This window comes from Gopherus evgoodei, chromosome 3 (genome assembly GCF_007399415.2).
Source record: "Gopherus evgoodei ecotype Sinaloan lineage chromosome 3, rGopEvg1_v1.p, whole genome shotgun sequence".
In the NCBI taxonomy this organism is placed as follows: domain Eukaryota; kingdom Metazoa; phylum Chordata; order Testudines; family Testudinidae; genus Gopherus; species Gopherus evgoodei.
The window spans coordinates 101,628,682-101,656,491 of NC_044324.1; the positions used below are offsets into that span (position 1 = coordinate 101,628,682).

Here is a 27,810-nt window from a genome sequence, read left to right on the forward strand (position 1 = left end):
GAAAGTGACTAAAGATGAACCAAGCTACTGTTTATTCAGTCATCCACCAAATGCTTAGCTTATTCCATTATAATAATAAAACCCAAAAGGATGGCTGGAAGATAAATTAAAGAGAAGATAAATTTGATAGTCCACACTAAATCACCCCCTTCCCCCCCAAGGAAAAAACCCAACAGTAGAGGGAACCATTAAAGACAAAGATAAAAACAACAAACTGAGCCATGCATGGGAAGTATTGATCATAGTTATTGGTTCCCTTTTAAATGCCTATAAATGTTATTTTTAGAAGCAATAAAGGTCTGTAGCATCAGCAGAAAATTCTTTATTAACTTTTACTGTATCTATCCATCTAGGCACTTATGTTGTGTTATCTGAGCACCTTACAAAAATAAAGCCAACAAATTCTGAAAACTACTAACTTTACCTTCTCTCTCTTATGCCCAAGATTTTACCAGTGACACTGTTTGTCTTTTTTCTGGCAATCACTTATTGACTTAGGAAGTTCCTCAATCTATTCTTCTCTCTCTTTTGGATTCCTTTGAATCCCCCCAGCTACCCCTTTCAGGCAATTCAGTTTCCCTCACATGATACAGAACTTTGCTAAAAAATTACAACTGTTTGAAAAAAAATCCTCACACATTTATGAAAACTGTGGTTTGGGAACTAAAAATGTGCTGGGTTTTGGCAGATATAGGCCTGGTCTACACTACGCGTTTAAACAGAATTTAGCAGTGTTAAACCGATTTAACCCTGCACCCGTCCACACAACGAGGCCCTTTATATCGATATAAAGGACTCTTTAAAATGATTTCTGTACTCCTCCGCAACGAGAGGAGTAGCGCTGAAATCAGTATTGCCATGTCGGATTAGGGTTAGTGTGGCCGCAAATCGATGGTATTGGCCTCCGGGCGGTATCCCACAGTGCACCATTGTGACTGCTCTGGAAAGCAATCTGAACTCAGATGCACTGGCTAGGTAGACAGGAAAAGCCCTGCGAACTTTTGAATTTCATTTCCTGTTTGCCCAGTATGGAGCTCTGATCAGCAGGGGTGGTGATGCAGTAGCAAATCCAAAAAGAGCTCCAGCACGGATCGTATGGGAGATACTGGATCTGATCGCTGTATGGGGAGACAAATCTGTTCTATCAGAGCTCCGTTACAGAAGATGAAATGACAAAGCATTTGAAAAAATTTCCAGGCTAGGATAGACAGAGGCCACAGCACAGTGCTGTGTGACAAGCGTAACGGAAAGCCAAAGAATCAAATGGACGCTCATGGAGGGGGGAGGGGGTACTGAGGACTCCAGCTATCCCACAGTCCCCGCAGTCTCCGAAAAGCATTTGCATTCTTGGCTTAGCTCCCAATGCCTGAAGGGTCAAAAACATTTTCTGGGGTGTTTCAGGGTATGTGTCATCAATTTACACCCTTTCCCCCAAAAGAAAAGGGAAAAAAAAAGTTTCTCGCCTTTTTTTCAATGTCATCCTATGTCTACTGCATGCTGCTGGTAGACAGGGTGCTGCAGCGCTGAACACCAGCAACCCCTTCCCTGTGGCAGATGGTACAATATGACTGCTATCCATCGTTGTCATCAGCCCCTGAGTGCTCCTGGCTGGCCTTGGTGAGGTCGGCCGCAGGCACCTGGGTAAAAATGGGAATGACTTCCAGTCATTCCCGGCAGATGGTACAGAACAGCTGGTAACCGTCCTCATCATAGCAACTGGAGGCTGAGCTCCATCAGCATCCCCCCTTTCATGTCTAAAGAAAAGATTCTGTACTGCCTGGACTATTGTAGCAGCGAGAGGCTGGGCTCCTTTCCCCCCTGCACCCTTTAATGTCCTGCTTGGACTATCATAGCAGCTGGAGGCTTCCTCCCCCTTTTATCTCACTAAAAAGTCAGTGTTTCTTATTTCTGCATTTTTTATTACTTCATCATACAAATGGGCGACACTGCCACGGTAGTCCAGAAGGGTTGGGGGAGGAGGGAAGCAACAGGTGGGGTTGTTGCTGGGGCACCCCCTAGAATGGCATGCAGCTCATCATTTCTGTGGGCTCTCTGGGGCTCTGACATGGAGCGGCTGTGCTCTCTGGTTCTCTAGTACACTTGCCCCATATTCTAGGCAGGACTGACTCTATTTTTAGACAAAATATAAAGAAGGGAATGACCCGGGGAGTCATTCCCATTTTTGTCCATGCGAGGCCAGTCAGGAGCACCCATGACAGCAGCAGACGGTACAGAACGACCGATAACTGTCATCTCATCATCAATTTACAATGGCATGGCAGACGGTGCAATAGGAATGGTAACTGTCTCTGCTACCTTACAAAGGCAAATGGATGCTGCTGTGTAGCACTGCAGTACCATATCTGTCAGCAGCATCCAGTACACATACAGTGACAGTGACAAAAGGCAAAATGGGCTCCATGGTTGCCATGCTATGGCGTCTGCCAGGACAATCCAGGGAAAAAGGGCGCGAAATGATTGTCTGCTGCTCCTTTCACGGAGGAAGGATTGAGTGACGACATTTACCCAGAATCACCTGCAACACTGTTTTTGCACTGGGATCTCAACCCAGAATTCCAAAGGGCGGGGAAGACTGCGGGAACTATGGGATAGCTACGGGATAGCTACCCACAGTGCAACGCTCTGGAAATCGACACTAGCCTCGTACATGGACGCACACCACTGAATCAATGTGCTTAGTGTGGCTGCGTGCACTCGACTTTATACAATCTGTTTTACAAAACCGGTTTATGTAAAATCAGAATAATCCCGTAGTGCAGACATACCCGAAGACTTCCTTCCATTTTTGAGGATAAAGATACAAGTCAGGGGGGTTCTCACGCTTTCCTAATGTGGATCTTATTCTAAAGTAGGGTTGAAAGGGATCCTCAAGGTTCACCTCCTACCCAATACTGAGGAAAAATTATATATACTTAAATCATCTCTGGCTATTTAAAAGACTGTTCTGCAAAACCACCAATGACAAGGATTCCACAACATCACAGCGTAACCTGCTCTGGAGCTTAACTATCCTTACTTTTCCTCAAATCTAACCTAAATCTCCCATGTTGTAAATTAAGCTGATTACTTCTTGTCCTATCCTCAGTGGTCACAGAGAACAATTGATGACTGTTCTCTTTATAACAACCTCTTACACATTTGACTAAGCCTGCCCAATTCTTATATCTTTCTTAATAGGTCTTGCTTTCTAAACCTCTTGTTTTGTTGCTCTCCTCTGGTCTCCCTCCAATTTGTTCACATCTGTCTTGAAGTGTGGTCCCCAGAGCTGGACACAGTATTTCAGCTGAGGCCTCACCAGTGCTGAGTAGAGCAGAACAATTACCTCCCTTGTCTTACATACAACACTCCTGTTAATACACCACAGAATGATACTAACTGCATCACACTGTTGACTTGTATTCAATTTGTGATACATTATAACCCCCAGATCCTTTTCAGCAGTACTACTGCCTAGCCAGTTATTTCCCATTTTGTAATTGTGCTTTTGATTTTTACTTCCTTAATGTAGTACACTGCACTTGTCTTTACTGAATTTCATCTTGTTGAATTTTAATCCTGTTCTCCGAAGTGCTAGCAACCACTCCAAGCTTGGTGTCATCTGCAATTTATATAAGAATACTCTCCACTCCATTATCTGCCATTAATGAAAATACTGAATTGCACCAGACCCCAAACAGGCCCCTGTGAGACGCCACTAGATACTTTCTCCCAGTTGGACAGATAATGACTTTTTGTATTTTCAATCACTTGTGCATCCATCTTATATTAATTTCATCCAAACCATATTTCCCTAGTTTGCTTATGAAAATGTCATGTGGGATTGGGAGAGCGCATGAGTGTGTCTCATGGACCCCCGTTTTTCCCCCGATTTATCCTCTTGTTTTTATTTTCCCTCACTTTTCCCTCCTTGAACCTTCAGTGTTGTTTTTCTTCTTCCACCATCCTAAATGCTCCCTCCTGGGTTCTCTCTCCTCCTTAGCCTATTTGGAATAGAGGCTGGAGCATGGATTCTGCTCCCCTTCCAATATGGCTGGCAACAGGATTATAAACATTACAGAGATTGAGTCACTAACAAGAGAATTGCATTCCAAATGCAGTGGAAAATTGCTTTTCTGTCAGGTGGGGAAACTTCTTTCATTTGGAGTAGCCGGATAATTTTTTTTAAAGAATGTTGTTTAGAGCTTGTTTTCACTGGTTATTCCAATAGAGTTTAAAATATTTTCATTTATAATTATATAACTATGAAGTTGGGACTCAAAGAAGCTTCCAGTGAAATATATTACACATAATTGTGTGAAATGTATTGAAAGTTAAAATAAACGCACAAAGGAATTTCCAGACACTTTCAACTGCTATGCAATAAAACGATTTGTGTGTTATAATAAAATGTGCTATTGTTTAAGATAGCCAATAGCTGTGCGGATAACTGTTTTCAGAATATTAGTAAATTCTAATATTAAACTGTCAATAATTTAGGACCAAGCAACCTCAAACTAAAATGTTTTGTAAACTGAAAGGGCAAACCTGTCTCAGAGTAGCAGCCTTTAAAAAAAAAAAATCACTATTCTGGTAATGGTAATTCTACAATAAATTATCTAGCAGCTAGATTGGGTACATTAAAAATAAATCAATTTATAAATCCAACTATTATACATAGCAAAGACTGATTTAATTCCCATGCATGATAAAGCCACCGATCACCATGGAGCCACTTAAAGGACTGATCCAAAGTGGAGTCAATGGAAAGACACAGATTTCCATGGGATTTGAAGCTGGCCTCTAGTGACTCTAGTTAAGGCTGTGAGGTAGTTTCTATTAAAAAAATGTAAATCTGAAATACAAACACATCTTGCACAAAAGCCCAGTAAATTGGTCCCCACCTCCAATCACTGCCCACCCGATCTGTACTCTTTCCTATTGTTCTCTACTCTTTCCCTAACAATGCCAGCTGGTTGCTCTGAACGATTAAATCCATGTGTCAATGTTCTTCTTCAGGCATAAATGGATTAAGTTAAATTGGAAAAAGTCAGCCTTATTTTGGAATAAGAGTGTCCACACATGGAGTTAATCAGGAATAATTCCTGGTGCAGGCAAGTGTTAAAATATGAGCTCTTGTAGTCTCTGAATTTTAGTGGTATGTTGCAGTACCAATCCCATATAAATTAGTGTATCACAATTTGTGGTATGAAAAGTTCTGGCAGGGAAATCAAATCTCTAATATGTATTAGAAAGGGGTATTGGAGTGGGATAGTGGTAAAGGGAATCTTCATAGACAAAGAGTTCAGAACGGTATGAAATTCAAAATTGTCTACTTATGGCCAATATATTTTCCTTTTTATATAATAAATAATTTTTTTAAAACATACATTACATTTATTTTAACTTTAACTCCATTTCAGCTAAGATTTGATCTGGGAATAATTCCAATGAGGTTTCCTCACTTGTGAATCCGGTGGTTTCACATTTCACTATGAGATAAATGTATCATTTCATTCTACCTAGTGAAATTTTCTCTACATAAGAACGCACATACTGGGTCAGACCAAAGGTCCATCCAGCCCAATATCCTGTCTACCGACAGTGGGCAATGCCAGGTGCCTCAGAAGCAGGGCTGGCTCCAGGCACCAGCTCTGCAAGCAGGTGCTTGGGACAGCCAAGGGGAAGGGATGGCACGTCGGGCTCTTTGGCGGCGGGTCTCTCTTGGAGTGAAGGACCAGCCACCGAATTGCCGCTGAAGAAGAATGCGGTGCGGTGGAGCTGATGCCAATCATGATTGCTTTGTGTTTTTCTTTCGCTACTTGGGGAGGCAAAAAACCTGGAGCTGTACCTGCTCAGAGGGAGTGAACCTAACAGGTAATGATCAAGTGATCTCTCTCCTGCCATCTATCTCCACCCTCTGACAAACAGAGGCTAGGGACACCATTCCTTACCCATCCTGGCTAATAGCCATTCATGGACTTAACCTCCATGAATTCTCTTTTAAACCCTAGCCTTTTAAAGTCCTAGCCTTCACAACATTCTCAGGCAAGGAGTTCCACAGGTTGACTGTGTGTGCTGTGTGAAGAAGAACTTCCTTTTATTTGTTTTAAACCTGTTGCCCATTAATTTCATTTGGTGGCCCCTAGTTCTTAAATTAAGCAAACAAGTATATAATTTTTCCTTATTCACTTTCTCCACACCACTCATGATTTTATTTACCTCTATCATATCCCCACTTAGTCTCCTCTTCTCCAAGCTGAAAAGTCCTAGCCTCTTTAATCTCTCCTCATATGGGACCAGTTCCAAACCCTCTAATCATTTTAGTTGCCCTTTTCTGAACGTCTTCTAGTGCCAGTATATCTTTTTTGAAATGAGGAGATCACATGTGTATGCAGTATTCAAGATGTGGGCATACCATGAATTTATATAAAGGCAATAATATATTCTCCATCTTATTGTCTATCCCTTTTTAAATGATTCCTAACATCCTGTTTGCTTTTTTGACTGCCGTTGCACATTGTGTGTGTCTTCAGAGAACGGTTCACGATGACTCCAAGATCTCTTTCCTGATTAGTTGTAGCTAAATTAGCTCCCATCATATTGTATGTATAGTTTGGGTTATTTTTTCCAATGTGAATTACTTTACAGTTATCCACATTAAATTTAATTTGCCATTTTGTTGCCCAATCACTTAGTTTTATGAGATCTTTCTGAAGTTCTTCTCAAGATAGTTAAGACCAAAGCAGACTGTGCAGTTTAGTATCATCTGTAAACTTTGCCACCTCACTGTTTATCCCTTTCTCTAGATCATGTATGAATAAGTTGAATAGGATTGGTCCTAGGACTGACCCTTGGGCAACACCACAGTTACCCCCTCCACTCTGAAAATTTACCATTTATTCCTACCCTTTGTTCCCGATCTTTTAACCAGTTCTCAATCCATGAAAGGATCTTCCCTCATATCCAACGACAACTTAATTTACGTAAGAGCCTTTGATGGGGGACATTGTCAAACGCTTTCTGGAAACGTAAGTATACTATGTCCACCGGATCCCCCTTGTCCACATGATTGCTGACCCCTTCAAAGAACTCTAATAGATTAGTAAGACATGATTTCCCTTTATAGAAACCATGTTAACTTTTGCCCAGCAAGTGATTTTCTTCTAGGTGTCTGACAATTTTATTCTTTACTATTGTTTCAACTAATTTGCCCGGTACCGATGTTAGACTTACCGGTCTATAATTGCTAGGATCACCTCTAGAGCCCTTTTTAAATATTGGCGTTACATTAGCTATCTTCCAGTCATTGGGTACAGAAGCCAATTTAAAGGACAGGTTACAAACCATAGTTAAAAGCGCCACAACTTCACCTTTAAGTTATTTCAGAACTCTTGGGTGAATGCCATCTGGTCCCGCTGACTTGTTACTGTTAAGTTTATCAATTAATTCCAAAACCTCCTCTAGTGACACTTCAATCTGTGACAATTCGGAGGAATTGTCACTTACAAAGGACAGCTCAGATTTGGGAATCTCCCTAACATCCTCAGCCATGAAGACTGAAGCAAAGAATTCATTTAGTTTCTCTGCAATGACTTGATCATCTTTAAGTGCTCTTTTGTGTCTCGATCATCGAGGGGCCCACTGGTTGTTTAGCAGGCTTCCTGCTTCTGATGTACTTAAAAAACATTTTGTTGTTACCTTTTGAGTTTTTGGCTAGCTGTTCTTCAAATTATTTTTTGGTCTTGCTAATTATATTTTTACACTTAAATTTGGCAGTGTTTATGCTCCTATTTACCTCACTAGGGTTTGACTTCCACTTTTTAAAAGATGCCTTTTTATCTCTCACTGCTTCTTTTACATGGTTAAGCCAAGCCACAGTGGCTCTTTTTTAGTTCTTTTATGTGTTTTTTTTTAATTTGGGGTATACATTTAAGTTGGCCTCTATTTAGGTGTCTTTGAAAAGTGTCCATGCAGCTTGCAGGGATTTCACTCTAGTCACTGTACCTTTTAATTTTTGTTTAACTAACCTCCTCATTTTTGCATAGCTCCCCTTTCTGAAATTAAATGCCACAGTGTTGGGCTGTTGAGGTGTTCTTCCCACAGGAATGTTAAATGTTGTTATATTATGGTCACTATTTCCAAGCGGTCCTGTTATAGTCACCTCTTGGAACAGATCTTGCACTCAAGACTAAATCGAGAATTGCCTCTCCCCTCATGGGTTCCTGCTCCAAGAAGCAGTCATTTAAAGTATCGAGAAATTTTGTCTCTGCATTTCGTCCTGAGGTGTGCATTTCGTCCTAAGGTGACGTGTGCCAGTCAATATGGGAATAACTGAAATCCACCATTATTATTGAGATCTTTATTTTGATAGCCTCTCTAATCTCCTTTAGCATTTCATCATCCCTATCACTCTCCTGGTCAGGTGGTCGATAATAGATTCCTATTGTTATATTCTTATTAGAGCATGGAATTACTATCCACAGAGATTCTATGGAACATGTGGATTCATTTAAGATTTTTACTTCATTTGATTCTACATTTTCTTACATTTCCTCCCCCTGCACAACCTGTTCTGTCCTTCCGATATACTTTGTACCCTGGAATGACCGTGTCCCCTTGATTGTCCCCACGCCACCAGATTTCTGTGATGCCTATTATATCAATATCCTCCTTTAACATGAGGCACTCTAGTTCACCCATCTTATTATTTAGATTTCTAGCACTTGTGTACAAGCACTTTAAAAACTTGTCACTGTATCCGTCTGCCCTGTTCTGATATGTCAAATTCTTTTTTATGTGAATGTTTCTCATCTGATCTGGCCCATACTTTATCCTCTTCCATCCTCTCCTCCTGACTAGAACCTAGAGAATCTCTATCAATAGAATCTCCTCTAAGAGAAGTCTCTGTTTGATCCACGTGCTCCGCTGCAACAATTGGCTTTCCCCCATCTCTTAGTTTAAAATCTGCTACATGAACCAATTTATAGCATCTGCAAGGAATCAAAAAACTAGAAGAGATGGTGTTTGATTAGATGAAAATACATTACTGATGGATAATTGTTTGGAACTGGTACAGTTTTCCTTCGCAGTAAATAGAAATGCATTTGAGAGAATGGGGGCGAGAGTGCAATTAGCACTCTATCAAGACAGCTAGAAGAGAGGGTGCAATGCAAGAGGTTGCAGGACGGAAGCGGCTGGAGTGTATCATCCTAAAGGGAACAACAGCAGGTGCTACCTGGGAGCAGTTTAAAAACAAAATGACAACTAGTGATAGAAAGAGGAAGAGACGGAAAAAAGGAACGTTGTGGGCTAGAAAGCAGCTTAGGGGAATCCCCACTGCCTGTTCTTTCAATCCCCTCCTCCCCTGCACATGGGTTTAACTTTTTGGAGAGAAGGGGGGGGATGTCCTCCATTTTCAAATTATGTACAATGGGTGTAGACTTTGTTTTGACTTCACCAGAGGGCTTAAGTGAACAGCGAAAGACTAATGATGACAGACATAAATCTACTTATATTTATACAGCTTGTGATAAGAGTCTTGTTAAAAGTATGCCCACATGTAGTAAGATGGTACAAAAACATGCTCATCTATGTGGTAAAGGAACAGGACTGTTAGAAAAAAATATTTTTTTTCTACATCATAAAATTGTCTTCATTGAGTTGATGTGGTGCAATAGTTTTTGAAAATAAATAGATTAATAGCAGGACTGTCAATTAATCGTATTTAATTCATGCGGTTAAAAAATTAATTGTGATTCATCGCAGTTTTAATCGCACTGTTAAACAATAAAATACCAATTGAAATGTATTAAATATTTTTGGATGTTTTCTACATTTTCAAATATATTGATTTCAATTACAATACAAAATACAAAGTGTACAGTGCTCACTATATATTACTTTTGATTACAAATATTTGCACTATAAAAATGACAAAAAAAATAGTATTTTTCAATTCATCTTATACTAGTAGTACTGTAGTGCAATCTCTTAAGCGTGAAAGTGCAAGTTACAAATGCAGATTTTTTTTGTTACATAACTGTACTCAAAAACAAAACAATGTAAAACTTTATAGACTACAAGTCCATTTAATTCTACTTCTTGTTCAGCCAATCGCAAAGACAAACAAGTTTACATTTACAGGAGACAATGCTGCCTGCTTCTTATTTTCAATGTCACCTGAAAGTGAGAACAGGTGTTCACATAGCACTTTTGTAGCCAGCATTGCAAGGTTTTACATGACAGATATGCTAAACATTCGTATGCCCCTTCATGCTTTGGCCACTGTTCCAGAGACATGCTTCCATATTGATGATACTCATTAAAAAAATAATGTGTTAAATAATTTGTGACTGAAATCCTTAAGGGAGTATTTCAGGTCTCCTCTGTTTTACCCACATTCTGCCATTTATTTCATGTTATAGCAGTCTTAGATGATGGGGTCTAAATTGGCTGTTATCATTCAAGAAAGAGATCTTGGAATCATTGTGGATAGTGCCCAACTCGGCACCGGGGACCGGCATCGGGAGGCGTATCGGTACCTGGAACGAGATCCAGACCCGCAACCAGAACGGTGTCGGGAGGTCGACCGAGATCTCGAGGCTCGGAGAAGAGCTACAGGAGTCAAGGTACCTGCCCCGGTGCCAGATGTCGGAACGGTGCCGATAGCGGGTCGGCGAACGGGATACCGACCGGTGCAGCGAGTGTGACCAGTACCGAGGAAAACAGTACCGGGACTGCCAGTGGTGTCCGGCGTGCCGACAGGACTTGGAGTGTCTGCGGGACCGTGATCATGGACGGTGCCGCTCTGCTGTACTGACAGGGGACAGTCCCTTGAAGAGACTGTATTACCCATACCGGCGGTGCCCGGGTCAGGCAGCACTGACTCTGTCATGGCACTGAGAGCCCTCGCCGTTGGTAACATCTCCGGCGTGCAGGGAACAGCAGGCTCAACCACAGTGCGTACTGGGGAGCTGTCAGGCACCGGATTCGACGGCCCTCGTGGGGCCGGGATCCACGGTACCGAGGTCATCAGAGCTTCGGTAGGTGCCGGTGCCGGGCGAACCGAGTTAGATAAGCTGTCTGGCTGCGGTGCCGTCAGCACTGAAGCAGCGGGAGTAATACGCTCAACCACGGCGCGTGCCGGGGAGCCGTCGGGCACCGGATTCGATAGCCCTTGTGGGACTGGAATCGACGGTGCCGATAGAAGCAGCCGGAACAGGAGCTCAACCACGGCGCGTGCCTGGGAGCCGTCAGGCACCGGATTCTACGGCCCTTGCGGGACCGGGATCGACGGTGCCGACGTCATCGGTGCCGCAGCAGGTGTCGGTGCCGGGCGATCCGACTTAGACTAGCTCTCTGACCGCGGTGCCGTTGGCACGGAAGCAGCCGGAGCATTAGCTCGACCACGGCGCGTGCCGGGGAGCCGTCAGGCACCGGATACTACGGCCCTTGCGGGACCGGGATCGACGGTGCCGACGTCATCGGTGCCGCAGCAGGTGTCGGTGCCGGGCGATCCGACGTAGACGAGCTCTCTGGCTGCGGTGCCGTTGGCACGGAAGCAGCAGGAGCAATACGCTCAACCACGGCGCGTGCCGGGGAGCCGTCAGGCACCGGATTCTACGGCCCGTGTGGGACCGGGATCGACGGTGCCGACGCCATCGGTGCCGCAGCAGGTGTCGGTGCCGGGCGATCCGACGTAGACGAGCCCTCTGGCTGCGGTGCCGCTGGCACGGAAGCAGCAGGAGCAATACGCTCAACCACGGCGCGTGCCGGGGAGCCGTCAGGCACCGGATTCTACGGCCCGTGTGGGACCGGGATCGACGGTGCCGACGCCATCGGTGCCGCAGCAGGTGTCGGTGCCGGGCGATCCGACGTAGACGAGCCCTCTGGCTGCGGTGCCGCTGGCACGGAAGCAGCAGGAGCAATACGCTCAACCACGGCGCGTGCCGGGGAGCCGTCAGGCACCGGATTCTACGGCCCTTGTGGGACCGGGATCGACGGTGACGACGTCATCGGTGCCGTAGCAGGTGTCGGCGCCGGGCGATCCGACTAGACGAGCTCTCTGGCTGCGGTGCCGCTGGCACGGAAGCAGCAGGAGCAATACGCTCAACCACGGCGCGTGCCGGGGAGCCGTCAGGCACCGGATTCTACGGCCCTTATGGGACCGGGATCGACGGTGACGACGTCATCGGTGTCGTAGCAGGTGACAGCGCCGGGCGATCCGAGTAGACGAGCTCTCTGGCTGCGGTGCCGCTGGCACGGAAGCAGCAGGAGCAATACGCTCAACCACGGCGCGTGCCGGGGAGCCGTCAGGCACCGGATTCTACGGCCCTCGTGGGACCGGGATCGACGGTGCCGACGTCGTCGGTGCCGGGCGAGCCATCTTAGACGAGCTGTCTAGCTGTGGTGCAGCTGGCCCAGAAGCAGCAGGAGCAGTAAGCTCTACCACGGCGCGAGCCGGGGAGCTGCCAGGCAGCGGATTCCCTGGTCCTGGGGGACTGGAATCGACGGAGCCGAAGTCATCGGTGCCTCTGCAGGTGACGGTGCCGGATAACGCAACTGAGGCGAGCTCTCTGGCTGCGATGCAGGTGGCACGGAAGTAGCGGGAGCAGGGGGCTCAACCACGGCGCGTGCCGGGGAGCCGCCAGGCACCAGCAGGGTTATAACTGCATAATTATATACGAGAAAACGAGTAGCTAGGGAAGTGGAGGTCAGCTAAGCCGCGCTCCACTGTTCCAACGACCGACACGGGCGGTAAGAAGGAACTGAGGAGCGGGTGGGCCGGCAGGAGTATATATGGAGCGCCATGGTGGCGCCACTCTAGGGGGCGACCTGCCGGCCCACTGAGTTGCTAGGGTAAAAGTTTTCCGACGAATGTGCACGCGCGGCGCGTACACCTAACTGGAATGGATATGAGCAATCACTCGAAGAAGAAATCATATTGCCTCTAAATAAATCCATGGTATGCCCACATTTTGAATACTGGGTGTAGATGTGGTCGCCCCATCTTAAAAAAGATGTTTCTGGAATTGGAAAAGGTTCAGAAAAGTGCAACAAAAATTATTAGGGGTATGGAATGGCTGCTATATGAGGAGAGATTAATAAAACTGGGACTTCTCAGCCTGGAAAAGAGATGACTAAGGGGGGGATATGATAGAGATCTATAAAATCAAGACTGCTGTGGAGAAAATAAATAAGTAAGTGTTCTCATAACACAAGAACTAGGGGTCACCAAATGAAATTAACAGGTAGCAGGTTTAAAACAAACAAAAGGAAGCATTTTTCCCACAACGCACAGTCAAACTGTGAAACTCTTTGCCAGAGGATGCTGTGAAGACCAAAACTATAACACGGTTCAAAAAAGAACTGGGTAAGTTCATGGAGGACAGGTCCACCAATGGCTATTAGCCAGGATGAACAGGGATGGTGTCCCTCGCTTCTCTTTGCCAGAAGCTGAGAACAGGCGACAGGGAATGGATCACTTGATGTTTACCTGTTCTGTTCATTCCCTTTGGGGCACCTGGCATTGGCCACTGTTGGAAGACAGGATACTGGGCTAAACGGACCTTTGGTCTGACCCGGTATGGCTGTCCTTATGTTCTTATGACACAGCACATGTTGTTCATTTTAAGAACAGTTTCACTGCAGATTTGACAAAATGCAAAGAAGGTACCAATGTAAAATTTCTAAAGATAGCTACAATACTAAACCCAAAGTTTAAGAATCTGAAGTGCCTTCTAAAATTTGAGAGGGATGAGGTGTGGAACATACTTCCAGAAGTCTTAAAAAAGCAACACTCCGATGTGGAAACTACAGAACCCGAACCACCAAAAAAGAAAATCAACCTTCTGCTGGTGGCATCTGACTCAGATTGACAGAACAAGGAGTAATGGTCTCAAGTTGCAATAGGGGACGTTTATGTTGGATATTAGGAAAAAACTTTTTCACTAGGAGGGTGGTGAAGCACTGGAATGGGTTACCTAGGAAGGTGGTGGAATGTCCTTCCTTAGAGATTTTTAAGGTCAGGCTCGACAAAGCCCTGGCTGGGATGATTTAGTTGGGAATTAGTCCTACTTTGAGCAGGGGGTTGGACTAGATGACCTCCTGAGGTCCCTTCCAACCCTGATATTCTATGATTCTATGAAAACAAACACGTGTTGTGCTGCATTGCTTTGGATAGTTATCGAGCAGAGCTCATAATCAGCAAGGAGATGTCCTCTAGAATGGTGGTTGAGGCAGGAAAGGACATATGAATCTCTAGCGTATCTGGCACATAAATATCTTGCGAGGCCGGCTACAACAGTGCCCATGTGAACACTCATTCTCACTTTCAGGTGACATTGTAAACAAGAAGTGGGAAGCATTATCTCCTGCAAACGTAAACAAACTTGTTTGTCTGAGAGATTGGCTGAACAAGAAATAGGACTGAGTGGACTAGTCAGCTCTAAGGTTTTACATTGTTTTGTTTTTGAATGCAGTTATTTTTTGTACATAATTTTACATTTCTAAGTTCAACTTTCATGATAAAGAGATTGCATTACAGTACTTGTATTTTTCAATTCTTCTAATACTATTTCTTTTGGTTTTTACAGTGAAAATATTTGTAATAAAAACATATAAAGTGAGCACTGTACACTTTGTATTCTGTGTTGTAATTGAAATCAGTATATTTGAAAATGTAGAAAACATTCAAAATATTTAAATAAATGGTATTCTATTATTTAACAGCACGATTAATTGAGATTAATTTTTAAAATTGCATGATTAATCTTTTAATCACTTGACAGCCCTAACAGTAATTTTTTCATTTTTCTTCATAAATGAAAGTATACCTGTCAGCATAAACTGACGAATAAGATCTCCTTCAGAATCTTAGAATAAACTGTCCTTTTTCAAAATGGCCACCATTTCGTAATGGTCTCAATAGGACTGAGGTAAAAAACTGTGCCATTGCCTCCTTTTGTTCCTGATGGAAGTGAAGCGTTCCTTTCCTCAGAGAATGTCTCCATGCTGTCAGGATGCAGAGAGGAGGAACAGCTGGGAGACACGAAGGGCGACGATGACCATGTCTGCTAAGAGCAGCCTGTGGCATCTATTCCATTGCCAATAATAGGAGATGGCAACCATTTTGAAAGAAGGCAATTCTTTAATTGTTTTTCTGATAGAGAATATATTTAATGTGCCAATCTTACTGAAGAATGAAGTTTAGTTGTAAACAATAATGGCAAAAAGTGACCTTTAACACTAAAAAAGTGATTAAAATGTAGTCTACATACAAGATTTCAATGAGTTAGCTCTATGGAAAACTTGAAGAATATGCATTATTAAGGTAATTTTTCGGGGAGGGAGAGGAAAGAACGGTACTAAGCTTCTTAAAGAATCAATTTAAACATTATTTTTAACATAAACTAATGTATTCACTTGGGAATTCTCAAGAAAATGTTTTCTGCACGAGTGCTGTAATTTTGGGAAGGATATGTTGTATTCTTCTTACCTAGCAGAGCAGTTTAATTCCTACTTTACATGCAAAACTCAACTCATCCTTACCTATGGAGATGCAACTGGCAGCTCCATATGGTAAGAACAACTGTCTATGCCAACCATGGCATAAAAGTTCCAGTTTTCTAAACTCAAGTAGAAAGTTAAATATTTGATTAACAAAAAGTAATTACATCAGATCCTAGACTAATCATCTACCAACTTTCATTGAAATCTATGCACATAACATACCTGAGACATTAGGATTTTTTTTAATAGCAAATATATACCACAATACTTCCTGAAAAGGGTTGGCACTTGCTGCTTCTGGACCTATACCATGCACCATATGACAAACTTTAGTTTGATGTGAAATGTGAATTTTTATGGCAGTTATATAGGCGTTTATAACAGAAGTGCTCACAAGCCTCTAAAAGATAATGCATAATCATAATAGATAATGAACAAAGTGATATGTGCAGAAGCCTTTTATGCTTGCTTGGGAAAAATGACATTTTATTCACCTATATAAATAAATAAATTTACCTATATTCTCCAGTACAGCCCTTGTAGCTGCCCACCAGAGAACTTCCATCAGGTAAGTTTATTAGCACCCTGGATAAAATTATTAGTGGAATGAAAGGACAAACATAATCTTCAGAGAGTAAAGTTATACTATGTATTTTCTAAAGGGCTATTTCACAATAAACGTACATTGATACAGATAACCTTTTGCTCAATTAATCTTTGGGAGAGAATTAGTTGCATCTATCTGGTGCATTATCACCTGCTGCTGACTGATCTATGGTATATTAACTGCTTTGTCCTCGACACAAGATGTCCCTGCAACCCTCTATTATCCTGGTAGAAGGAAAATCAGAAAGGAATAACTTTCAGTTGGGGGAAAATAATGAACCCATCACTGGAAGGGTGAGTTATCATTATACCTTACATTGTGACTAGAGAGGTTCTACACAAATGCAGCTAGACAAACAGAAGAAATGACACTGGATAGCTTAGTAAAAACTAATGTGTATTTTATTTACTAAAATTTCTACAGATTTCAACTGTCTCTCTACTATAATATGTCTTGTCACAGATGTTTAACATTTTACTTTGGCATCTCCCCATTTTTTCAAAGTTATGAAGCATAAAAGGCAGTTGGTTGATTGTCAGCATAAGAATCTGTATAATCAGAATATACTGCAACACTTAAGGCATCTTAAATCCTAGGGGAATATGAGAAAGTCCTATTCTAATTCCAACACTAACTTGCCTAATTCAGTTTGAATCACTTAACTCAGGATTTAACCCCTGTGTACAGAATATGTGTGGCTTGGATAGAGGAGAAGAGGGAAACCTTTCTAGATTGCAGTAGTGCCACCCTCAAACATTCAAAAATCACAAGCCAGACAGTGAAAATCATGAGCTTGGCTTAAAAATCATTTAGATTAAAAAATGGTATTCGTCAATATTTGCCTTCTGTTTTGTGAAATTTTTGGGTGCACCTGAGTTGCACTTCCACAACCACGAAGACAAGAAACATACCTTGTTCTTCTAAATTAAGCTGACATACTCACCTAATTGCTTGTCTTTGGTAGCTGGGGTTTAAAGTAAACAACCAAATATTGTCAGAGTTGGCAACACTCTCAATAATATAGTTCTAGCCCAACTTGCAGAGCAATTTTGTTTGTAGACAACTGCTTGTCCTCAAGATTCTTGTAGTAATGACCTCAACTAGTCATCATAAATTTATGTTCTATAAACAACATACATTGGGAACCTTTCCCCCCCGAAACAAGTTTCAGGAACAATTTCCAAGAGATTTTGCTTATTGAATTTTCTCAGTATTTTGTCAATATCCTCAAATTGTACATACAAGTTGTCGGTTACAACTCTATAGCTTGTTGGAACAAATGTCCCCTTTGAACCTATGGCTAAAACCTCTCTGGTATTTTCAGAGATAATGAGTGTTTCGGTGACTATTCAAATTCACAATCCAGGAAAATGACAATCTTATTAAGTACTTTATAGTGCTGAAAGCACAAGAGATGACATAACTGTGAATAAATGATTAATGATAAAAAAAATCTGGTTGCATGTAGCACCCTTTAGTCACAAAATCTTCTATAAGCACTTATACAGACAGGGTCCCCTCTGCCTATTGTGGAAGTATTTCTGATGTAATCTAAGGGAAGAATTAATCCTGTTAGATGGAGACTCAAGTCTAGTTAACATAATGAATCTTGTATTTCTGCACAATATAACTGTACTGTATTTAGCTACATGCAGAATATTCCTGTGATAGACTTTTAAACATCAAAGCTGGTCAAATGTAGTATATTAATTAAAGGTATGTGTGTGTGGTTGCTCACAGTCACTCATCAATGTTTCCGGCACTACTCCCTGACTGTCTGTGAAAGTTCCACGCACTACCTAGTATGGGTCTGCATTCATTAACCAGTCGGTTGGGTCACTCAGGCATATGCTAGGACTGGACATATCGTGATGCTGTACAGGTCTGTTTATCTTTTTTTATATGGAAACAAATTTTGTCATGTTAATTCAATGCAAAGTGGGCTTTATCAAGATGTAATACAAGGCAAATTCTGGCACGTTTCTGGACTCAGACTCCCAAATGATGTTTAGGCCAGGGTGCAAGGGGTGTGATGGGTCTTCACCCTGCTCTGTGATGATCGTTATCCAAAGACTTTGTAGGATTTTCCCATGACTTCTCTCTCTATACGTTGGAACTACACAGGCTACCCAGCAATAGTGCTGTAATACCCTCTGTGCTACGACCATGCAGAGAAAGAAGGCTACTGGAATAGGCTCCTTCTATTTTGTAAACAATCAAAAATGAATGTCTTACAACTTTTAAGGTAAGCAGTAGGAAGGGATGGTTGTCCTTCTGTGCCTCACTGACAGTGTTCTTTGGCCTGACTGTCTCCACTTCCAACCAAGGGCTGTTTTAGAACTGTTTGTCAGGAGGTCTCTTTTGCTGCAGCTCCTTTAAGGTAGACTCCCCAGGTTGCTTGGCCATCAGCTAGAGGATTATATGTTCCATCCTGCACAGTCAGGGAGGTACTCTGCCACCTTCTCAGCCTCATTTTCCAGGCCCTAAATGGGGTGATGGAATTAATTTTGTCCTAAAGGAAGATGATTGGTTTGGGCAGCCATAGCTTCCAGTAGCTCTGTACAGTTCTGGCAGACTCCAAGTTCTCCATGTTGCAGAGACCCCAGAATGGAAGATTCTTTCTGTTTTTTTTTTTCCTATGTAATAAATGATGCTAGGACCAATATTCTGACTGAACTACTTGATGGTCCCCTAGAAAGCAACTGCAGCAATCCTAAAATAACACACTAGTTATTGTATTGCATGTGTGTGTAGCTTGATATTTTAGCTCATGAATAGTTAAATATGACAAGTAAAAAAATATTTTGTGGATTCTTTATTCTTGGGCACTGTTATCAATGAACTATTAGCTCTTTAAAATTTAGTCTTCTTATCTCCACAATCACCTGAAACATGGGGATTACTTAAAGTATAATGCTTCCTTTTAATGGAGGAAAACAGGGCTACATTTGGTTATTTATTCATTGTCTCATACACATAAATTCCAGTTTTAGGCATCTCTCTAAAGATTGCTTTATTAATACTTTATAAGATTATGCTCTAGTAATTGAAATGAGGATACCTCTATTCTTTGTTGCCCATCAGAAACCAACTAAATTTTAAACAGGGTCAAACACAAAAATTATATTTTAATAATGACGGCCAGAAGCAGCTCAGTTTAAAAATATAGATTTTCAATATAGTTATTGCTTTTCATGATGGCCATAAGAAAACAATCTGCAAGGACATTATCACATTTTTTGAAGAAACGAGCTTGGATAGAAGAAAAATAAGATTTTAGCAAAATACTTTTTTCTAAACAAACTCCGAATTAATGAATTTTCCATATAAAACTAAATCCCACCATGTTATAGACATCTACCTTTTTAGTTACTGGGCAATATAAAATAACAAATTAGGCATTAAATCTTGCACCAGCACTATTGCTTTTTTGATGGGGATGAGTAGCCCTGGCAGATGGGAATATAGTGGATAATTACACAGGTCCCTGTGACTGCTTTGGGTTAGTTTCACATACACTGAAAGCATTGGGGAAAATTAATCCCACCGTATATGAAGTAGATTCATAATGCTTTTAGTGTAGGTCAGTGGAAAGAAAAAGGGGTCAGTACTTACAAAAGCATAACACCACCACACATAAGGATGTCATTCTACCAGTAACGTTATAACATGTAGAAGTCTATCACATGCGTCATGATCACTGGATACTAATAACCTTGCCAGCTACCACTGGGTCTCTAATTCTGCTGGCTGATAATGCTGAATGACAATCAAAAAGCTATTTATGCCTAAAATATACCTTAGATATAGCGTATGTAGACTGAGAGGTCAAACAGCCATGCTAATGTTAGATTTAACGACAGCTCTTGATCATGAGGTGCTGCTTGCTGACTTAAATGTCTAGCAAGGAAGAGCTAGATTAGCTTTTTTCCCTTGAACACATCCCAAGGGGTCACGATGGGCATCATCTCCTCTTTGTTCAGAGTTCTCACGTGCAGAGGTGTGCAAAGTTCAGTCTTGTCTCCTCTCTTCGGGCTTGTATACGCAGGAAAGTTATATCAGTGTTGGAATGCAGGCCTACCTTAGAGATGGGTGAACTATGGTTTTCAATTGGGTTGTGATAATAGCATGAGGAATGGGTCCAAATCATATGACCACAAAGAATGAAATTATGAGAAAGAAGAGATGTGTTAAACTTGTAGTGTTTTCTTATTTACGATTTGGTCTGAAGTAACTGAAATACGACATGGTTAATTGGGTATCAGGCGCAGTAAATAATTGGCTATATGTGTTAATTTAATGTATTATAATAAAGGACTTCACTCAGGACTAATAATTAGCTATGACATCACTTGTTTATTATAGGGTATAAAAAGCAAACTCTTACAGGGCTCATTGTTAATACCTGCCTGACCAAGTTGAAGATGACCAATATGAGTCTAAGCACCCTGGATCAGCCCTTTTGTAAGTATTTTAATTAAACGTATATAAATATTTTGCTACTGTTTGGACATAGTAAAATGCTTATTATTTAAGCTTTTAAGACATGCTTAGAGCAATTGTAGAAATGCCATGTGACCTTTAGATTTAATAAAGGAATTTATGGTTAAATCGGGTGTCATGGTAGTATTCTATATTAATGATGATAATTCCAAAAACTAGTAAAAGTTAAGGTGTGAATTTAAACCAACATAGTTATACTAGTATAACACACACTGTTTCAACCCATCAGCCCACCCTTACTCTGGCGTAAGAAGGCATTTTTTTCAGTGTAGCTTATGTCACTTGGGAACTGGATTAAACTAAACCAAATAAAGCTACTTTTGTACCAGAATAAGTGTGACCACACAGGGGGATTATACTTACATAACTACATCAGTTTAACCAAACTGGCATAATTAAATTGGTATAACTGGTCACACTTTCCTGTGTAGACAAGCTTTGTTCAGCACTTATGTAAGGCATGGGTAGACTGAAGGATGCTGTAAGTTACAGGATCATTACTATGCTAACAAATAGCTCTGCCTACCATCTAGCACAGATCTTGTTGACTCCTCTTTGTTACATTATCTGAGGCAAAAATACACCTAGATGAAAAACAGTTGACTCATGCTCAGTTCAGAAAAAATTGAGGTGAAATAGGCAAAAGGAAGCCTACCAAAAGACTACAAGGATCTGAACCTGTGGCCTTAATAAAGGCAGCTTGCACTCCTGTTTTCATCAGAAGGTGAGCAGCCTCTGGACCTTTCATTGGTGGCCAGAATGTATTCTTCTTTTGTATCAATGCAATGTATTCTGCATTTGGGGGTGACTATGCACAGTTTTTATTTTTGGAAAAACTTTTTTCCATCACAGTTCAATTCAAGCAGTTTGTCACTTCACAAAAACTGAAAAATGAATATATGATGTAACTAATGTGCTTATGCAACACTAATGCAGTACTGTAATTTCACCGATAATTATGCACAGATTGATTATAGACTATATACACTATTATGCCCACATTCAAAATACTCTAGCTGTTTAAGTAATATGTTTTGGGAATTAAAAACACATAGTAGAGGAATTTCCTATATCACGAACATAAGAAAAGGGACAGAAAAGCATCTAATTTATGTTATTGAGAGGAAAATTGGAATCCTAGTTGGCACTGCTTGTAGATAAAGCTTTCTTTAAAAAATTACACACTAATGCACATTTTATACATGTTTAAGTATTAGATACTGTTTTTATAACCTGAATTGAAATAATTTCAGTTCAGTTTTAGATTCCTACACAGCTTCTGCATTGTTCTAAGATTTATATCTGATAAAGTCTTAAAAAACAACTAGTTTTAAAAAAACTTATTCACTGTGGTAGCAAAGTCATAAATCCCACATTCTCCCCAGAGCCTGTTTCTTTAGGAACATTATAGATTAGATTATTATGGCAAGAAAGATTTAAATATCTCATTTACCTGAACAGCATCATAATACATTTTCTTGCCTTCTTCATCTGTCTTGTCTGACATCAACCATGCCTTGAGCAAATACTCATAAAAGCTATCTCCAAGTCCTCCAACAGAGACGTGATCTGAAAAGGTAGAAAGAGGATTCAGCAATTCCACCTTGAATTTGAGCACTGAAACACAATTACAGTTTGAAACTGTGACAGACTAACAAATTTCAGTATACCTCCCCATAACAATCATGTAATAAACCTCTGAAAAATACTTATTTCACAGCAGAAAATATTTTTTATAATAAATGGTTAGTTTTTCTGCTTGTATGATGACCTATAACAAGGTGGGAGGAGGCAGCATTATTATTTACATGGTGTCACTGGAGTTCATGGTACTTGACAGCAATGAAAAACGTCTACGTCTCTGCACTAACTGTTTATAATCTAAGATAGACAAAAGATGTGCAACTATAATATATTGTAACTTTTTTAAAAAACAGAAAAAGTTGGTAAAAAACCCACTCCCAATGTCACAAATGCATTCTGTATTCTGCTGGGATTAACAGTTAATTATTCTAAACTGAAATTTTTACAAGCATCTAAGTGAGTTAGGAGCACAGGCCCCACTGATTTTCAATAGGATTTCTGCTGCTAAGTCAATTCAGCACGTTTGAAGATTGCCCCTGTACTGTTTAAAAAATTAGGTATTTAAAAAAAATTTATAACTTTGAACTTCAGGCATTTCTAAAAACTATGTCGAACATTCTTGTGGTGGCCCTTAAAAATGTGCCAACTTTATCCTATATATATATATATATATAGGATATATTTTCACAGATTTGGGGACTGAGGCACACACACACACATACACTCTCTCTCTTAACGTTACCTCAGCACCTGCAATGTTCCTTTGCATTGCCCCAGACCTACTGCAGAAAATGCCTTGATAATGCAAATACTACGGGTGTTCAAAAGCCAATATTTAGGATTTGAGGATTTCGTTATGTGACTAACTTTACTTACATGAGTTAGTCCTTTTGAAGGAAATGGGGCTTTTCACGTGAATAAAGTTTTGATTATGCAGAGTTTTGAATAATGAATTATTAGAATTATGAAGAGCTTTTTAAAAAAAATTAGATCTTTCAAATTTTGCAGAGTATATACCATGTAATTATCATTCATGATCCAAAAGGAAAAAAGGCTTCTTCAAAAAAACCTAGAGCAGTTTTCCTATGATGGAGGGCTGATCACTGAACAGCAGCATTTAAATGACCTTTACAGTTTCCTAAATAAAATTACCATAGAAACCCCTGACATTTGCAAACTAAATAGCACAAGCATAATCTCATCAATAATAAGTCTTATTATTATATACATTATTGCAGGAGACAAATCCAATTGGTGCATGCTGCAGCAAAGCACTGTAAGGTTACTGTCAAAATAACAAGGACTAAATGAATTTACAAGAACAATGGCAGTGAACCAACAACGTCCTTCAGAGTTACAGCACTGAAATGCTAACATTCAGAAGCTGTTGTATTCTTCCCTGGCTGATGCTGAATACTTCTATATTGTGGCAATTCGTTTTTTGTTGTAATCAATAGGCACTGAAAAATAATCTCAAATAAAACATCTTTTTATGACTTAAGTCCTTGTTGTCTTCCACTGTGAAATATCCATGCTTGCAAACAAAAAGCAATTGAATTGGAACAGAGGAAACAAATGTAGACTTTATTTTATTTGTTGCTTTTTCAACATGCCATGGATCGACCTGCATCAACACTTGTGTTCGTGGTTTGTATGGAAAAGAAGCTAATTTCCATATACAAATTACATGTCGTTGGTAAAGGAAGATGACTTTATAAATTACAAACTCCCGGACATGTACCAGGGATTCGATCTGATACAAAAGGGAAGTTTTTGAGGCACTATTATATAAACATAAGAAAGGTCAAAAGCCTAAATATCAGAATTAGAATTTGATTCACTTTTAAAATAGGACAAATCAGAGAGATATAGTGGCAGCTTTTAAACTGGGTGAGAGTAAGGGCTTTCCTACCATGCGAGGCACTGCAATATTAGGTAAGTTTATTGCCAGACTAGTGAAGTTTTAGCTTAGTCATATTTCTCATTCATTTCATGACCTCTCTTTCGGTACCTATGGCAGTAAATATTATTATTGTTTTAGCCAACGGCAATTGTGTTTGAAGATCTATTCAGGGCAGTTGCTAGCTGACATATCTTAATAAAATAGAGTTTTTGTGGCCGATAAAGGGGACAAGCAGAGGAGTAGGCAACTATAATTGCCTAAGCACAGGGTCACAGGCATGGAGAAGGCCTTCCTATCCAATAGTGCCCATTATCTTAAAACATACATAGAGATATATAGATGTATGCATTTTTTTGCATGCACATGTGTGTGTCTCTCTCTAAGATTTAAAAAGCCTTGCTAAATCAACATGGGTATGAAATTACAAAAGGTTGTTGTTACCTGTACCTATGCTTTATAACAGTGCTTTTCTACCTTTTTTCATTTGTGGACCCCTAAAAATGTTCAAGTGGATATGTGGACTCCTTTGAAAAACTTAGAAATAGTTTGTGGACTAAAGGTTGAAAACTACTGCTTTATAACACTGTTGATAAAAAGAAGTTCAAAATGGAGTCAGAGGAATGTTATAAATGAGTTTGTTCAGGCTAAAGCCTGGTGGTAAAAAGACTTCCAAGAACTCTTATCAATTTACAAACTGGCATAACAATTGACTGGAAATTTATTAAAATTCCTACATTTAGGGCTTTTTTTTTTTAAATTAAAGACAGATCTAAGAGTACCATTTAGGTCCTCAAATCTTGGGATTCCATTATTCAATACAACAGTCACTTCCTTTGCCTTTGGGGACAACTCTCCAATATACCCAGGCTGCAAACAGAACAGTGAGGATTCCTTATGTCCCCTCCCATTGTGTCTTGTTAAACTGACTGCATGCTTGGCAAGCTCTGAAATTAACGGAGCTGTCTGATATATGATGAATGAAGAGAGATAGGCACTTAAAAATGGGATCTACATAAGCCAGCATGCTAGGTGGGTAGCTGCGTAATCTAGCCAATGGAAGCTGTTACACTTTAGATAAATAATTAAAGATTCATTGGAGCAGAGGGACTGGACCCTGGGTCTCCCACCTCCAAGTGAGTCTCTAACCACCAGGATATATGGTCATTCTCAGTCTCTCCCTCTCTCTCTGGCCCACATTCTCGGTGAGTGCTCTATCTAATGAGCTAAAAATTATAAGGGTGGCACCACTACCTCTTCCTCATTCTGCTGGATTTTGAATGGCCTCAATCCAATAGCTGTGCTCAGAGCATGCCTACCAGATCAGGTCCAACAGGTGAGGCAGGCCGGGGAATGCCTATATTCAGCTGGCTTGAGGATCCATCTGAGGCTTGGGCATGAGATAGGTACCTAAGTACCTCTGTGCATGTTGGCCCAAATATTTTAATAATTTCTATTTTGTTTCTTTTCAATGGGTGCGCTGAATCAACTGTTCAGAAGAATTTCGATGATGGGATTTCCACAGTAAAAGCAAACCAATGTCCCTTCATGTAAAAACCCCCAAACCACAACTGTTTAATAGTGTAACAATATAAAAAAAGGGATTCCAGTAACACTTTCTAGTTCAACAACCCATGCCGATTCCTGTTCTACATATTCATTCCCCACTAATTGTTAGTTGTTAGATGATGTTTCCAATGGAATTGAAGGCAATATAATTCTGTTTAGCTTACTTCCTTAATTATCTGCCAGCATCATTTAATGTCAGCAGAATAATCACTCAGCTGTAGAAAAATGTTATCCACCTTCTCATAGCTGTTGTTCTTTGAGATGTGTTGCATATGCCCATTAAACTGTAGGTCTCTGTAGATTTCATGCACCACCAGTGCTGGGGAATTCTTCTTAGCAGTACCCATGGGGGCAGCCCTGCTAATGCTCTGGCTCCTTGTGCTCTGAATGGAGCCACCCCACCCCTCCTCTAGTTCCTTTGGACTGGCATGCCAATGGTAGACTCTGATGTGTTGGGAAAGATGGTTGGCATATAGCAGACATATGCAACACATCTCGAAAAACAACAGTTACAAGATGGCGAATAACCATTATTTCTTCTTCGAATACTTGTATATGTCTTTTACGCTTTAGGTGACTCCCAAGCTGTTATCAAACATGATGGGCCTTGAAGTCTCATCATAAGAGGAATTGTAGAATAATTTTTCCCATGTTTGTTTCTTTTCTTGATGCAAGCAATAAGTGCACATTGTCTAGTAAACGTGTTGATGGAAGACCATGTTGCTACTCTGAAGAAGTCAATAGGGAAACGTCCCACAAATGCTTGCTTTACTTCCATACTGCCTCTGAAGGATGCAGCTAGAATACCAGAGTTCCCGTAGCCAAGTGGACTCAGGGAGCGGGGAGGGGAGGGAGTGTATCTAGACAAATGAAGACAACTTCCACCTTTTCATGCTCTCTGTATGTGTATATATCTCCCCTCAATATATGTTCCATTCCATGCATCCAAAGAAGTAGGCTGTAGCCCAAGAAAGCTTATGCTCAAATAGATTTGTTAGTCTCTAAGGTGCCACAAGTACTCCTGTTCTTTAGACAAATGAAGGGACTTGAAGGGTCTGGGCACCAGTTTCAGGATCTCAGCAGACTAGTTTTTAAATTGACTATGTTTTTATAAACAATATTCTCTAGGAATTATGTTGGCAAGTACTATAACGTGTGTTAATACGGGAAGTCAGGTTATATGATCACAGTAGTTCCTTCTGGCCTTGGAATCTATGAATCTTGCCAGGAACACAGTAGAAGGGGAAGAACGAAAGGCTTCCCACTTCTGGCTACTGTGTGACAAGATGGAGCAGTACCAGAGGTCTAGAGATGGACATAGAAGAGGCTGATGAATCCAGTACAGGGCTTAAGGTTGATGGGCCCACAGCAGACTGCACTAGAGCTTATGACTGTGGAACCTGCAATGGTGCTGGAATAGAGTCTTCACCCTGAATCAATGGCAATGCTGGTACTGACCAGCATAGTAGGTCTCTTGTTGCTATATAGGCCTGTAGGGCAATATAGGTAGTTCTCCAGCTATGATCAATGATGACCGATCTGATGTTGTAGCTGAAGTAGTTGCCTGTCTCAGTGGTCCCTGGCAGCATACTGGTGTAAATGGCAAAGGTCTATGGGAATCAGTGTGAGCCAGTACAGGGGAGCGGCAAGCCAAAGGGCACACTCTACCATCAGTCCCAGCATGACCTTCTGCAGAGCAGTCCCTGGCCCTGGGCTTCAAAGAACGTGATACTTATGCTTTCATATGCTTCTGAATGTGTTAGGGGTATGTCTACACTTCAACTAGACATATGTGGCTGGCCTGTGCCAGCCAACTCAGGCTTGTGAGGGTTGGGCTGTGGGGCTGTTTTATTACTGTGTAGACTTCCGGGCTCGGGCTGATCCTGAGCAGGGTCCTAGATCCTGTGCTCCAGTCCAAGCCTGGAAGTCTACACAGTAATGAAACAGCCCCATAGCCCAAGCCCTGTGAGCCTGAACCAGCTGGCACCAGCCAGCCATGGGTGTCTAGTTGCTGTGTAGACTTTAAAGAATACAGTCCCAGTGATGGGAATCTCTTGTGGCTTGTATCTGCTGGTAAAGCTGGGAGAGTGCTCCAAGAAGGAGTAATTGTTGAGCTTCCTTTTGACAACCAAGAGGG

The 27,810-nt window shown here is 41.1% G+C and overlaps 1 protein-coding gene across 1 annotated transcript in view; it reads right to left on the minus strand.

The window, feature by feature from the left end:
- The window catches only part of LOC115648512 (mannosyl-oligosaccharide 1,2-alpha-mannosidase IA), a 213,193-nt gene that overhangs the window by 21,322 nt on the left and 164,061 nt on the right, over positions 1-27,810 (minus strand). The window contains exon 8 of the mRNA XM_030556207.1: positions 22,074-22,189. Coding sequence (XP_030412067.1) covers positions 22,074-22,189 — 116 coding nt within the window. The remainder of the gene's footprint in view (positions 1-22,073; positions 22,190-27,810) is intronic.